General features: G+C 39.4%; 1 protein-coding gene across 5 annotated transcripts in view; it reads right to left on the bottom strand.

The window, feature by feature from the left end:
• The window catches only part of ADAMTSL1 (ADAMTS like 1), an 878,957-nt gene that overhangs the window by 212,756 nt on the left and 651,085 nt on the right, over positions 1-15,116 (bottom strand). For 3 of the 5 annotated variants that reach the window (XM_044386899.3, XM_057313473.1, XM_026506479.4), the window contains 2 exons: positions 14,044-14,182; positions 1,528-1,578 (listed from right to left, as the gene is read on the bottom strand). In XM_044386899.3, coding sequence (XP_044242834.3) covers positions 1,528-1,578; positions 14,044-14,182 — 190 coding nt within the window. The remainder of the gene's footprint in view (positions 1-1,527; positions 1,579-14,043; positions 14,183-15,116) is intronic. The other 2 variants (XM_044386900.3, XM_048223224.2) reach the window with 1 other exon arrangement.

The raw sequence follows: 15,116 nt of genomic DNA, 5'->3' as shown, positions 1-15,116 counted from the left end.
GGTTCAGTTAAATTAATCTTTTTATATTTTCATTCCATTTCTTTTTTTCAAGAAACATTTACTATAGACATTTGGTTCTGGATCAAGACAGCAAAATGCTATGTCAGTAGCATTCTAAATTCATTTATCATCTTTATCAATATAGTCATAGAAAAGTGGGAGGGAGCTGACTAATGAAGTAACCCCTTAGTGGAAGAACTTAAAAAAGAAAACCCAAACAGCTATATGGAGTAGAAATCCAATGCTCCTGTCTACATACTACCATTAGGATGGTGAAAAGCGAGTTCTCTACCAGTCACTGGAAGTATTTAAGTAGAGGCCGGATTACAGCTTGCGTTGGTGTACATGAATTATGTAGGTACCAGTCTATGTGCACACCCGTGTGGGAATACCTATGCACTAAATACACATATATGCGTATTTGGGTAAATACCTGTGTTTATGCTCCCCTTGGGTGTGAGTGCTTGGAAGGAGTAAGGACAGGAAAGCATCTCTGGGGAGCTGAACTCAATGACCTCAAGGGCCCCTGTTTGGATTCCATTTCATGAAGTATTTGGAGATTTTCAATCAAACTATGTTTTATTTTGCAGTTCAGAACAAACTTATTTTCTAGCCTTTGTTCGGTCTGAGATTCAGAAAACTATCATGGATTATTTGCACTATTTACAATCTGATGGAAACTCTGGGTTCTAAATAGCAGCTGATGCCTTAGAGTCCAAGTGAGCAAAGAGGATAGATCAAAGGTGTCTCCCGGCACAGGGGGTCTGCCAAGCCCGATTCTAACTTCTGCTGTCCAGGGAGCTGTTTCCAATGTGGCAGACCATACACTCAGGAGCTAGTGTATTTTTCAGCCTCTCCAGTTTTCGTATGAATATATTAATAAAGAGAACAAGTTCTCTTAAAAGTTCCTCCATCAGTTTAATTTTTTTTTTTCTAGTTAAAAAAAAAAAAAAAAGACCATCCTTTAAAAAAGCAACACTGCACATGGAATTGGATATTTTGGAGAAAAAAAAATGTCCCCCAAGTGTTCTGAACAATAAGGATGGGAAAACATCGTCTTTTGGTACACAATTCTAATTTCTTTGGAATACAAAGAAGATCTTTAAAGCCCCTATGCAGAGTAATAGCACATCTGGAATCCCACATTTGCGGGATTATACTTTAGGCGGTGTTTGCTTAACAGTCAGCAATAAGGCTTTAACGCCTAGGGTCCTATTGCAGAGAAACAGAAGAGGACAAAGGGAGTGAAAGAAAGACACAACATAACTCATACACTGTGTCTAATCAGTGAGTGACTGTGTCCGCTTCAGTGTAATAGGATCCTATCTTAAAATGGTTTTCGAATGACAAGCTTATGGTCTGAGCAGCCCAGTACTATTCAGAAGCAGAGCTCAGGATGGGTTGCAAAATATACTATCGACCATCTTACTTTGACAGAGAAACACACAATCTACATCTACATAGATATATAAAAGAAGCAGAAGGCTGGTTTACTAATTCGAGCATCAGGATGGTTGATTTACGTACCGAGGAAGGGGGTGGTAGAGGTCATAGGGCATGATCTGCTTGTATCCGTCACTGTTAGGAACAATAATGCCAACCCTCTGAGTAGAAGGTACACACAATAAAATAAACACTAAATGATTACATTATACAAATTTTGTTAGACAAATGCAAAACAACATTAATAAATCGTCTCTGAAAACAACGCTACAACAGTTCAGTAATCTTTACACTAGCATATGCGTGAGGATGGGGCAAGTTCTTTGAAAGGGCACCATTTACTATAATTAGTTCTCTGATCCAAGCAGGAAATACCACTGGAAAGGGTGGTGGCAAGAAAACTTGGCACCTCATCATTAACTATGACACAATAAGCTTGTAAATGTTCTTTAATCCCCCAAATTATACATCCTATGAGGTCATTATTATCATCATTATTAATGTTACTTCCAGACGCTCGGCAAGCAATTACAGTTACTGTCTCGCTCCTGATGAAAGAGAGAGCTCTGTTTAAGAGTATGTACCTGGGGATTGACAAGAGTCTGGAACGTGCGTTAGCAAATAGGTTTCTACTCTTGGCATAGCTAAAGATTTTAGTGAATATCTGAACGCAGTCATCGGGTTATTGTTGTAAACGGAGGGAGAACTAGCGAATATAGTAGGCAACCAGTAACACAATCAGGTTTCCTACCAAAATAAAGGCAGAGCAGTTAAAATAGAGAAAAAATAGGGAAAATCATTTTTGTGGTCTGTAAAACTGTGATATTATGTTAACCGCTATTACAGTGGTGGGTTGTGATGGTCGTGACTGTTGTTAGTGTATCCAGTGTCCTGGGAAACATGTGAGATTCAGAGACAGAGCCTAAAGGAGCCACAAGAAATGACATTATAGGGTGTACGGATAATGGATTCACAAGAAATGATATTATAGGTTGTGTGGAAGTCGCCAGGGGCCTTACGGACTCTAGTAAACTCCACTACTAGTAAACTACACTACCTCACTGATTTCAACTCAAGCTTCCAGTTGGCAAGGTTTTCTTGCAGCGTCCCCTGGCTTGTGGAAGATTTATGATGAATTGGTCTCAGATAAAAGGGCTAGTATCATAGACTCTCCGTCAAGAGTGGGAGACAGAGAGAGCTGAATACACAGCTGTCACCCCGGGACAGAACATGGTAGGGCACGAGCAGAAGATACTTAGTTTTCAACTGACAAATGACAGGAAGTCTCTCTTTCGAATACTGAAGGAACTCACGTGTTCTCTCTGTATCCCTGGGAGAGATGGATGGGTGTATATTTCTAGATCCACATTCGATATAAATGTGGATATTTATGTTTAAATCAATAAATAAAGGCTTCAGTTTTAATTTCATTCTCTGATATAGGATGACATAATATATTCTTTCTAGATGGCTAGCAAATCTAAGCTTTTGGGTAAAACGGGTAAGGTCTGCATACTGTAGATCAGACAGATAAAAAAACAGCACTGACTGGAGGTCATCATAAATAAGAGGACGTGACAAAGAGGGTAGTTTCTGAAGAAATGACTGAAAGGTATGAGGATACATGAGAGAAATTAAATTTAAAAGACAACGGGAAACAAAGCTATGAAAGATAGATTTCTATTCCCAGGAGAGACGACCATTGGCATACTAATTTACTTGTTTATCTTACATGACTAAATTTTCTCTATATATCTGTATGATTAAAGTTTTTGCGCCCATTTGCATGGCTAGATTTTCACTGTGTATGGATGTGCATTACCATAAAGTAACAATATTCATGAAACTGGATGAGGAAGGTCAAGATCCCGCAGCTCTAACAGAAAAATGGAATGAGCCCTAACATCAAACTTTTCTCCCTGTTTTTCCAAGTTAGAGAAACTTCCTCTTCTTTTCTGCCTCCTTCTGACAGACAAATTGAATGTGAAAGACTGATCCTATCTTTTATCATAATCATGTGATCTTTTTCCAATAATTCTTATGTCTAGCAATTAAGGGAATTTTCTTCTTAAAAGAGCTCTATTTTTAAAGAATTCTAACCTTCCAAAGTTCTTCTAATAACTTTGGGTACACATCTAATAGCAGTTAATTAAGAAATCATTGAAATGGACTTTGCAGTTACATTTGAGCCAACCCTAGTATTTTTACTCATGCCTACACGACTTCAAAATGAAAAATACGGTTTGTTGTCTTCTCTTCTGAAAAATTTTATAGCTATGATTTGTTATCCTCAATATTAGAATAAACTATTGCAGATCTCTGCCAATTGATTTATCAGCTGATGATATTTAAAATGGAGGCAATAATATTGAAGAAAACAGGCTAGAAGAGAAGGGGAAAAAAAGGGGGTGTATATAGAATTCAAGATGTTGGGCTTTGCTTTGGACTGATTTAGAAATTGTGTTTTTGTTTGCACAAGGAGCTCCGAACCTGGATTCAGCAGAACTATAGCTATATTTGTCTTTCTATGGCATGGGTCATGGTGAAGACTCATAAAATCATTCTATGGCACCTGTGAAAACAGAAAGATATCAAAACAATGGCGCTCTGTCCAGTCTTGTTAATGCATGCTCATGTGCATGGGCTCTGCTCTCTCTAGGGGTTCATGCCATGGCCCTGGCCTTTCACCACACTGTCACAGAAGGGTAGGCACGGTGGCCTAAATGTAACTTCCTATTGCTTACCTTTAAGAAACTTGGTCTTTTTCTTAGGCAAAGTGTACATATTGAAGAATGATGAAAAGGATGACATTCAGGGACTTTAAGAAGCTCTTACCACGTTTTGGTCTTGATGTGTGTGTGTGTGTGTGTGTGTGTGTGTGTGTGTGTATGCGTGTGCTTGCATTCAGACATAATGGGTGGGAAGTGCTGAAGGAGGCAAAAATAATTTTTAAAAAATGATCAGAAGGGAAGATGTAAAAAACAGTTGGTTTGGGGTAAAACCACGTGTTCTTCATTGCCTTAACTATTCTGATCCCTCATGCACTTCTTACACTGGGCAGCGACCTGACTCCATTGGACTCCCCAACATCAGGGATTGTGGTGGGAAAATGAGAAGATGAGGATGAGGTCATTCTGGGCTAACGTGGTGTAAAGTAGAAAAAAGATATGGAACCTCATCCTCTCAAGGTACACACCTTGCTGAACTGTCCAATGATGGGAGAATGCTTCCATGTTAAGATGGGCTCATGTAATGAAATATTATGTAGTCATAAACGTGAAGACTTTTGAAACATTTTTAATGACACAGACAATGTTCAAATGTAATGTCAACTAAAGAAAATTCAATGCAAAGTGCAACATACCATGTGAACCACAATATTAAGAAAATTCATGTGTTCATAAATCTATGTAATCATTTTTGTAGTGCATATATATGTGTCTACGTATGTGTAAATACATATAAGTAAGTAAGTATGTATTGATACATATGTCACAGAAATATATTAGGAAAAGACCAAAAACTGTTGCTAGTTCCTGGTGTTTGCCTTTGTATTTTTATGTTTTTCTGTTTCCCGAGTGTTCTATAATGTATAGTCACAGGAACTAGAATATTCAAGCAAGACAAAATACAAGTCTGAGAAAGTGTAAGGCAGGAACATTTAAAAATATGATATAAATGGATGAAATGAGGCCATCACTGCAAATCCCAAGTGTCACTTAAAGATTATCAAGTCTGTTTTGGAATCATCTTAGAAGCTATTTTAAAAAAATATCCCCGACTTCAAATGGCTTTAAAATCAATCCATATTCAGGCTCACACTATTTAGTAAATCTCTCTCTCCAAGAAAAATCCTAATGGAACTATCTCTAGGACAGCCTAATTTGTGGGGTTCTGGGTTCTTTTTATAATGGAAATGAACCATAACAAGTCCTTTTCATGGTGTTAAGTGTCCCTTTCTGTAAATCTCTAATGACCTCTTGCTGCTTCTCCTGAGCTGCAGGAAGTCATTGCTGACTTCCTGACAGCTGGATAAGCTCTAGCTTTGTCAAGCTCAGTGTGTCCAGATAGTTCGTTATCTTCCCCCCCAAATTACTTCTTCTCCCGTGATCACTGTTAGTGCTCAGAGTACTACCATCCTCCCATCCACCCAGGCTGGACACTACGGGACATCTTCATTGCTTCTCGTTCCCGTGCTCCCTGCCGGCACACAGCTCTGCCAGTTGTAAAGTCTGGCCAAGTACATCTCCTTGTGCCACAAGTCTGGGCCCTTTTGCAGCGGTCAGGTAACAGATCTCTGCCTGCAGGACTGCCTCCTCCAACCCAGGCTGCTCACTGCTGTCACAGTAACTACTATTTTACTTCCCAACTCAAAAGTCTTAAGTGGCTCCATGACGCCCAGTGAAATTTCTTAGTCAAGGGCTACCTCTTCTAAAGCTTGTCCTTAATTTCCCTCTCAACATCTGGCCAGAAATTCATTCTTCCTCTTCCAAACACCTATCACACGAATTCCACTCATCACTGTTAAGTATCTACTAAGTTCTAATTATGTATAAGTTTTCTTTGGTTTAATACCATGGGACAGAATCCATATGGATTCTCTACTGGATCTCTTAACACCATGCCCGGGGCAGAGGCGATCAGTGTATAGTCACTCAATGAAGTCATGCTGTTGGTATGCAGACATGGTACCATCCAGAATGAAAGCAAACAAATAAAACCAGGTCAAAGACGCTCCCCAACCAACCGTCACTCACTGTGCACATTTTTAGTCCCGCTCCTTGCCTTCCTCTGGCTCTGCCACCTGTGCGAGAGGGCAGACTGTTTTGGTGGGGGGGGAGGGTTGGCAGTTAAGGAAGGCTGCTCTGGTAGCAGAGAAGATTGAGGGATTTGGGGTGGAGACAGGACAGCTTAATGACACCTGTACTTGTAGCCTGCTTGGCTTAACTCTGCATCTCTTCCATTGGGGATCTCCCAGAAATAGCCATGGCAGCTTGGAAAGATCCCTTTCCTGTCTCATGTGTGGGGGCCCAGACCCTAGTTGATTCTTCTTTGCCTTTGCCATGGTACCAAGCATTGAACCTGGCACCAGCCAGGCACTCGATTAAAAATTGAATGCAATTGTGGGTGGCGGAGGGAGCTCTGGCACAGAAGAGAGTACTTCTCTTGACGACTCCAGGGCAACAGAAACCAATCTGTTCCTAAGCAACGGTTTAGGATGGAGCAGGAGAGAAATGACCAAAAGTTGGGAAAGACACAAGCGTTCACTTTTCCTGGGTCATAGAGCACAAAGGATTATGATATAAGAAGGAAAAGGACCCCCTGAGGAGCTGGGAATTGAACAGTCAGTTCTCTTCTCTGTCACTATCTTTCCATGGGATCTTGAGTGCCTTTCATTTGGACTTCTGCCACATCTAAGTACTGGACGAAATCAGGAGTGTTAAGATGAAGTAGCAGTGAGGGCCTGGAAACCCACCTCATGTAGCTCTATCTCACCTCTCCTCTTCTAGGGGCTGCTGAAGGCAGAACTTGCAGCTCTGTGGACCACAAACTGAAAACTACTGAACTAGGTGATCATCTCAAAATCCTTCCTACTCTAATATTTGGTGACTTCTTAAAGCACCATGGGCTTCCCTAAGCAAGATGTGATGAAAATGAGAAAATAGGTCACAATCGTTTTTTAAACCATTGTACCTACGAGGCAGCATTCATTTATCTTTTGGAACCAGACCAAAAGAACCCTGTTTCATCATCTAGGATTTGAAAACATTTTTAAGGCACATATTCATTTTTCTGCTATGAAACCACTGGGGAGTTTTTGATCATTTGACCCAGTATATTAATATTTCCTCACATTGATATTTCTGTGGTTCATATTTTTTATCTTAGTGAATGCAATTTCTGAACTGCTTTTCAGTAAGGGGGACTAATATTTCTTTGGGCTTTGTTTATCTCTTCCTCTGCTTCCCCAAGTGATTGGTCACTGTTTGGATTGAGTAAACATCAGTAGTTACGCTTATGTAAAAGAGGCTTGTCTAACCTGGGTGTGTAGTCATTTCAAAGACCCAGAGGACCAAACTCTGCATTGACATGTAAAGTTGTCAGTACTGTACTCCTCGTGGGGGGTCTTAAGCCAGATGTTACGGGGTGCTAAAGGCATCATGAAGAATAACGTATCTGGTGTGAATCGGGTCACCTGAATTTACGTAGTAGAGGAGGTAAGTCTGGAACTGGAAGCACTTACATTTACAACCCAGCTTTCTTTTGCACAATCTAACCTGGGGCAGATCACTCAATCTCTTTAGCCTTCCGTTTGTTTATCTGGAAATACAGATAATAATCTCTGTCCTGCTAACCTCCCAGGGACTGTAAAACTGAATTGAGATAATGGAGGTGAAAGCACTTGATAAACTTCATAAAGAAGTAACGTTGGGTAAGTCATTGTACAGGCCTGGCTCTCAGTTTGATAATGATAGCTGACTTCTGCGGAGTGCTTGGCATCTTGCTAAGAGCTGTATGTATATTATCTCATTGAACCCTCGTAGCTACTCTCTTACAGGAATATTATACTCATTTTACAAATGGCAAAACTCGGGTCTAGAGAAGTTAAGTAAAGAAGTTACTAGCTAGTAAAGCCAAAGTGATAAGATTGAGGTTAAAATGCAGGATGATGATAATACCTGTGCCATTAACTCGCAAGTTAATTAAGAGAATTGCATAAATAATTATGCTTTTCAAAAGTGTAAGATGTAATGTAACAAGTGATTATCGTTATTAGTAGTAATGAGCTGGTTTGGTAGAAGGACTGATTTGCCCCAATAACGGACTTATAGCTGATTGTCTGATGATGATGATGATGATATGTGTGTGTGTGTGTGTGTGTGTGTGTGTGTGTGAGACTATAAACTTGGGAAGGGTATGACCATGCATCCTAAAAAGAACCAGAACTCTGCTTTTCTACCTCATTGTAGATAACGAATGAACGTGGACATGGGGTTTTATGGTGATCTTTCTTATTGCTTACTCATTAGCTTCTCAGAGCAATATATTCAAATGGGGTTGATTAAATGGAAGTTGTTACTTTTCTAAATCATTTACCTCTTGTAACAAAACAAAAAGACTTCCAAGATTAGGAAAACATTTCATTATACTTTAATTGCTAATGAAGCAACCATCTTCTAGTCCTTACATTGAGTTCTCCTTTTTTGGAGACATGGCATAAATCCCATCTGAATTAAATGGCAATGTCTCAACAGCTGGTTAAGTAGGGATTATTAGGCAGTTGCACATTGCGATTTATGGAGATGCTAATTATCTTAATTTCTCATGGTTGTTGTATTTTAAAAATCTGATACACATGATTTACTTTGATGAAGATATTTTTTAAGAATTTGTGTCTCTTGCTGTTAAAACAACAGAGAACTCCATTTCTAGACTCAGAGAATTCTGGGGTCCCATCTTTTCCTTTCATGGAGGAAAAAGCCAATTTCTGGAAAGTTTAGCAGTTTCTCTCTGAGGTAACATCAACATTATTGTAATCATGATCTTAGTCATAATAGCTGGAGCAACTAACATTTTTGAGTGCTTATCATGTGTCAGACATTCTGCTAAGCTCTTTAAATGTCTTTGGGCATTTATTCCTCATGATGACTCTGTGAGGTAAAAAATACTGTTATTTTCCTCACTTCACAGGATAAAATACTGAGGCTTAGTGAGAACAAGTCACTGGCCAAAGGCTCCTGGACCAGTCAACGGCAGAGCCAGGATTCCAAGCCAGCCTCTTTGCTCCAAATCTCCCCTCCTAACCACCAGTCTGTATTGCCATTGGACTAGTCACCAAGTTAGCGTGACCAGGTTTTTACATGCCCACTACACATAATGGCTCTCGCGATGCAGATTATTTCTTTAAAGTTGCATTAAGATTCAATCTGAGATTCTGTTCACGATTTGGATCATGGCCAGGGATGACTTATGCAATTGGCTGTCAAATTAAACGGAGCTGGACAAAAAAGTCCACTGGAACTCACTGAGAACCGCCGCTCGGGGCATGCAAGTTTGGGCATTTGCTCAGGACTGTTGCTCTGAATTCCTTGAGGGAAGGGGGAATCTGGACGCAGTTTGGGCTAGAAACGGATCTGTTTGCTAATGATTGTGACCATGATAGTGTGATGAGTGAGAGCTTTTTTCACTTTTCCAACCCTTGCCAATTTAAGCCCCCTTCATTACTGCCTTGGAGGGAACACTGGAGACCCGTGCCAGAACACATCTGCAAAGGTGGCTCTCTGATCTTCTTACAAACAATGTCTTGCACAATTTCCCCCAGACAGCATTAACAGTCATTCCGGTCTCCTAGACTGAGCAGTATGAGGCCCAATGTAGCATAGTTTACATTGAAAGCCACTCTAAAAACATAAGGTGCTTATTAGCTGAACTAAAACGATGCCTTTTTAGTTGTTGCTGAACTGTAGGCATACAGTTTGAGGCTTTCCAGCCACATGATGGATTTTAGCCTTCACCTGAGAGGTGAAGATGATACAAACATTGCACAAACAAACAACAACAGAAAAGGCATTTAAAAAAATGTCCCCGTGGTGTAAGACAGAAGCTGGATTATGGCACGGCAGGCCCGAGAGAGGATTTTTACATTTGATTAGATTCCAAACGTCTTAGCTACATGGGAAAGGGTCCATACTATCGGGTTACCTAAATGCAGTGGAAAACAAATTAAACTTGCTGTAGATCCCGGACTTATAGGAGGGGCATGCCTCTGGGCTCCTGGGGGTACCCAAGTTGGGACCGCCACCAGAACACTGGAGAGCGCATATGATGGGATTAGTGATGTCATAGCTCCGAGTCACCAATGAGAAACATTCTTAATTTTAGCTAAAAGCCATTCAATTTTTAACTTCACTCTCTCTTTCCTTCCATTATAAGTGTTAAGTTTTGGCTTCCTTTTTGAGACCACTTTTGGCTAGGAAACAAAGTATTTTACCACTTCATAAAAATGACTGCATAAAAGACACCAGCGGAGAGCAACAAAAGCGCTTTTGGGACGGAACTTCTGGCAGCCAGGTAGGCTCAAATGTTGGTCTAGTCATATAAGGGACTCATATTCCTGCCTCAGCAAAATGTCAAGTTACTACATGTCATGGATATTCGGGCTTGGTTTAGAAGAGTGGAAACCAAGAACGCTAAATCACTGAATTCCAAGGGTCCACTGTACACAGTATGATCTCATCTATGTTATGAACTAGAGACAAGACTGGGAAGAAATACAGCAAAAGCATTAACACTGGTGATTTGCGGGCACTGGAGATTATTAGGGAGGCTTATTGTTTTCACTATAGGCTTTTAACTCATTGACATTTCTTAGTTGGCATTAAGCATCAGGAAAAAAAAAAGCCATAAAAACATGAAAATTATTTTGAAAACATGGGCTAGACGTCAACAGTCTCTTTAGCTTCAAGAACCATTAGGTGAGCTGATCCACAGCCATGTGAACCAGTGGATACTGTCAGTGAGTGAAATGAGTAAGGGATGTCATTTAGTTCGCTAGTTCAATGGTAAACATTTAGTTATTAGAAAGTAAATGCATGCAAACATTGAGGCTATTTTGGCAGACAGAAAAAGATTGGATAGCAAGGATTATGGCGAATGGTCACCATAACCAGTCTATGTCTCGCTTGTTTTGGTTTTCGATGTGTAGCAATGAGAGGATTCCTACTATTACAGAGAAGCAGATGGTTAATGGTAGCAGTTTTTACAGCTCGCCCTGCAATCTCAGGATCTTTAGTTTTCAGCCAAATAGACATATTGAAGAACTTAAGGATGAGGGCAAAAAGTAGTTACTTTGGTGGTATAACACTTTTACAACTGTTACAACAATTCTTACAATTTAGCTGAGCTTGAATAAGTTAAAATTAGTTTAACATGTTTGAATACATGAACTTCTTGTGAGTTCTTGTTTAAAAACACTTCAAAATATATCAAATGAAATTCAGTGAGGCAACTATGTGGAATTACAGGTTCTGTAGGCAAAGTCTGAAAACCACTAACTGAACGCAACAAACAACCCTCTCATCCCCATTTCATGGGTGAGAAAACTGAGGTCCAGAAGGGTAAAATAGTAAACCTAGGGCTCCAGACTCATTAGTTAGCGCACTTTCTGCTGTCCATGGTACTTCCCAGCCTTGACAGGCAATAAACTTGGTTGTGTGAATGGGATTTTGCTTTCAAATAATTACATAATAGGCCCCAAATCCTAGTCTCATGCAGGTAAAGGGGACAAATATCTCAAGGGTTAGGTTAAAAAATTTTCTTTGGGAATTCAAAAATATCTGACTGTACTAAGAACGTCTACATTTTCCCTTTTGGGGGTTTCTGATTGGAGACACACAGGCGATAGTTTGAAGTCATTGGGTCACTCCTGATTTGACTATGAGGCAGTTAAAGCTGTAGTCAGAAAGCAGTTTCTTGAGGGTTTGACTCTGCAACGTCTAAAGGGAGGGCAGACCTTTGTTATACAGTATCTTCCTCTCTGGGACCATCACTTCCTGTTTTCTCTTGGAATTTAGAAAAGTTGCTTTGATCCCAGGTATGCAAATTAGTGCAATGAATTTCCCAGTGATCCTGAAGTATCTTAACCTTGGAGCAGCAAATCACATTTCCTAAAACAGCTTCCTCTTAAATCTCTCCTTCTGTTAAGTCTTAATTTTTACAGCTTTGTTTAATTACCTCTGTAATAAAAAAGCAGCTTCCTGACATTTGCCTCTAACTTACTTTTTCTTTCTCTTTTCTCAGTTTTTTTTTTTCTTAAGAGCCACCTGTCCCAACATTTATACATGTGCTGTATTAGATGTTTTAAAATAACATAGGATGCAGACAAAGCATAAATTTCACAGGCAAACCTCTTTCATTATAACATGGCCTTTTGCTTTTGGATAATAAGAAATGGGCTGCAAATATTACTCCGACAGAGAAGATAGATAAAAATCAGAAGCCAGAAAAAAAATTAAGTAAATTATAAACATTTTCTTAAAATTGTTAACAAAATGCTTTTATCTCACAACTGTCTTCCACGGCCATCTCCTTATGGAAGGTTTTTTTTCCCCAGTTGTGGGAGTAAATCCCTCATTTCTCCTAGAAATTCACACACAAATTTTCATGAAAAAAGTGTGTAAAGACTTTCAAAGTCTTCCTCTGGCTGAGTCCACCTGTCTATGCTTTTCACACACTGGTCTTCTGGTATAGATATAAAGATGTATAATAACTAGAATAATTTAAAAATAGGGTTGAATTGCATTAGTTATAATTATCTTGGCTAAAAATGCTTCATACTCTTAATATTTCCAAAATCAAAAAAAGTCCAAGCAAAATTTTAACACCTCATTCAGTTTTTAAACCATATCCAATTTTCAATGCATAATTTTCTGGCGTAACATGAACCTAAATTAGATGAAATTTCACCTAAATTTTATAATTATAAAATATTGATTCTGTGTCTTTAATGAAAACCTGTTATTCTGAGTTCAGTTTTATGGGCTAAGTATCTGCAATAGGCAATTTTGCATCACAGGCAGAATTTAGAATCCATGAATATGAGACAGAGTACAAGAAAACAAACTTTAGAAAGTTAACAGCAGAAAACAAAAACTTCAAAGATAGAGTGATTTTCATGCATGTTTCTCATGTACTATTTTGACTATTTGAAGTTTTATATATATAATTACTAAACTATGATTTTAAAAATAATATTGAGGTGCTTCTCAGAAATCCAAGGAGCCCGGGGAAGGGTTTTTTTTATCTTTTGGTGTTCACGATTAGTTTTGTAGGACAAGATTTTTTTTTCTATATCTTCTCTCCTATGCTGAGAATAAGGAAGCTAATAAAGAGATTTACCAAGAGGTGTGACAACTACAAAACAAAGAATGTCACACAATGAACAGACTGCTGACCTGTGCTTTTATGACTTCTCATCTGTTTTATGATGCTTCGTTTGTCTGTGTGATTCTTAAATCTAACTGAGGGCCAACCATGGTTGCCAAGAAGCCATAGCGATGGTGAAAGTGTCGAGTGTCTCTTTAAAGTTCCTAATTAAAAAGACCTTTTAGAAAAATCTGATTATTGAAAATAAGTCCTGCTTTCTCTTTAACAAACACTGAGTTTGTTATAATTAGAGCTGTTCTGAGAGTGGTTTCGATTCCAGTTGTGGACCACCCCTGGCTCAAATGGGTCAGTTGTGGTCCTTAAATATGGTCTCCTCTGATCATGTCACTGATCCAGTGACAGAGTTATAATGGAAAGACTCCTGAGAACACTGTGCCACCACATTGGCCTTGACCTTGCTAAGGGCAGATGGAAGTGCCAGAATCAAAAGAAATCAGAAGAGAAAATAACTCTGAAGAGTGCTCCACAAGTGGAAAATCTGTAGACCCTGGGAGGGCATCATCTAGCTTCAAGAGCAAGGGGCATGGGGACCAAGAATGCGTGATTAGGAATGGACACTGGACAGGGATGCTTATTTTTCATTAAAAAAATCTAAGAAGCTTAGTTGGAACTCGATTGATGTTTATGACAAATAAACTGGTAAATTTGACTGACCTGGCTGGGCAAGGATCCAAGTTGCACTCTTGAAGTTTGGGTTTGGGTTTGATGTTCTCCGGGTAATAGTGACAGTATTGATCAGCAACCACGCGGTTGCTCCGAAGATCGTAACACTCCGCCGATGTCAGCTGGTAACCTGTAGTATCAAACCATCCCGGCAAGTTTAAAACACACAAACCATGGTAAAATATAGTGCAATACATTTCTTTATGCTTTTTGGCCATCTCACATTAATGGGAATGCCTCCCCAGTGCCTCAGTAATTTCCAGGACAAAAGACAGATAAACGGAAGGCTCATTAATTTTTGCAGACCTCAAATATTATTTTTCCACTCAAATTTTAATATTTAAGTTTTACGATAAGGTTTGAATTCCAGAAGGGCAGGGCTAGGTGATAAGACTCTGTGGTAAGTCCTATTCTTATCCATTTGCTTTGTATAATTGAAAAGCATAACGCAGATTTCTGTCTCCAAAAAAGATGATCAATATTTATTTGCCGACTGTCTCGTGCAAGGATGCAAAACTGCCTCCCTTGTATCTGGGGCACGAGGGAGAATAAACTTCCAAATCGATCAATAAAAAAAACTCAGATACTGTTTCCCTGGCTGAATGGGGGACAATGGGAAACAGCACAAAGATCAGGTCCGGCCAGCTGCCTGGGAACATGATCTTTCTCTAAATTCAACCTGAGTAGGTTAGGCTGAGTAAATGGAGGATGAAGATCCTAACAGTAGCCACTAGGAGTCCCCCAGGACGATGACGATAACAACAACAACAACAACAACAACAACAACAACAACAACATCCCCCTAATGTTCAACGTCGTCCTCACCTAAAATCCTTTGCCAATGCTCCTTAAATTAAGTCTCTAGCTGATATTTTTTAGTTTCCATGCACACGTTTCCACCGTTTAGAGAATTCTTTTAAAAAATAGCATTGCAGAGTACGACTTCGTTGCATTCACAACGTGCTGGACCTTGCCCACCTGCCTCTTTCTTGTCCTGTGTGTTTCTGGTGAGGTGGTGATGAAGACTGAGATTCTTTTTTTTTTTTTTTTTTTTTTTTTTTTTA

This window comes from Ursus arctos, unplaced genomic scaffold (genome assembly GCF_023065955.2).
Source record: "Ursus arctos isolate Adak ecotype North America unplaced genomic scaffold, UrsArc2.0 scaffold_18, whole genome shotgun sequence".
Taxonomy (NCBI): domain Eukaryota; kingdom Metazoa; phylum Chordata; class Mammalia; order Carnivora; family Ursidae; genus Ursus; species Ursus arctos.
This window is presented reverse-complemented; position numbering and strand designations above follow the sequence as displayed.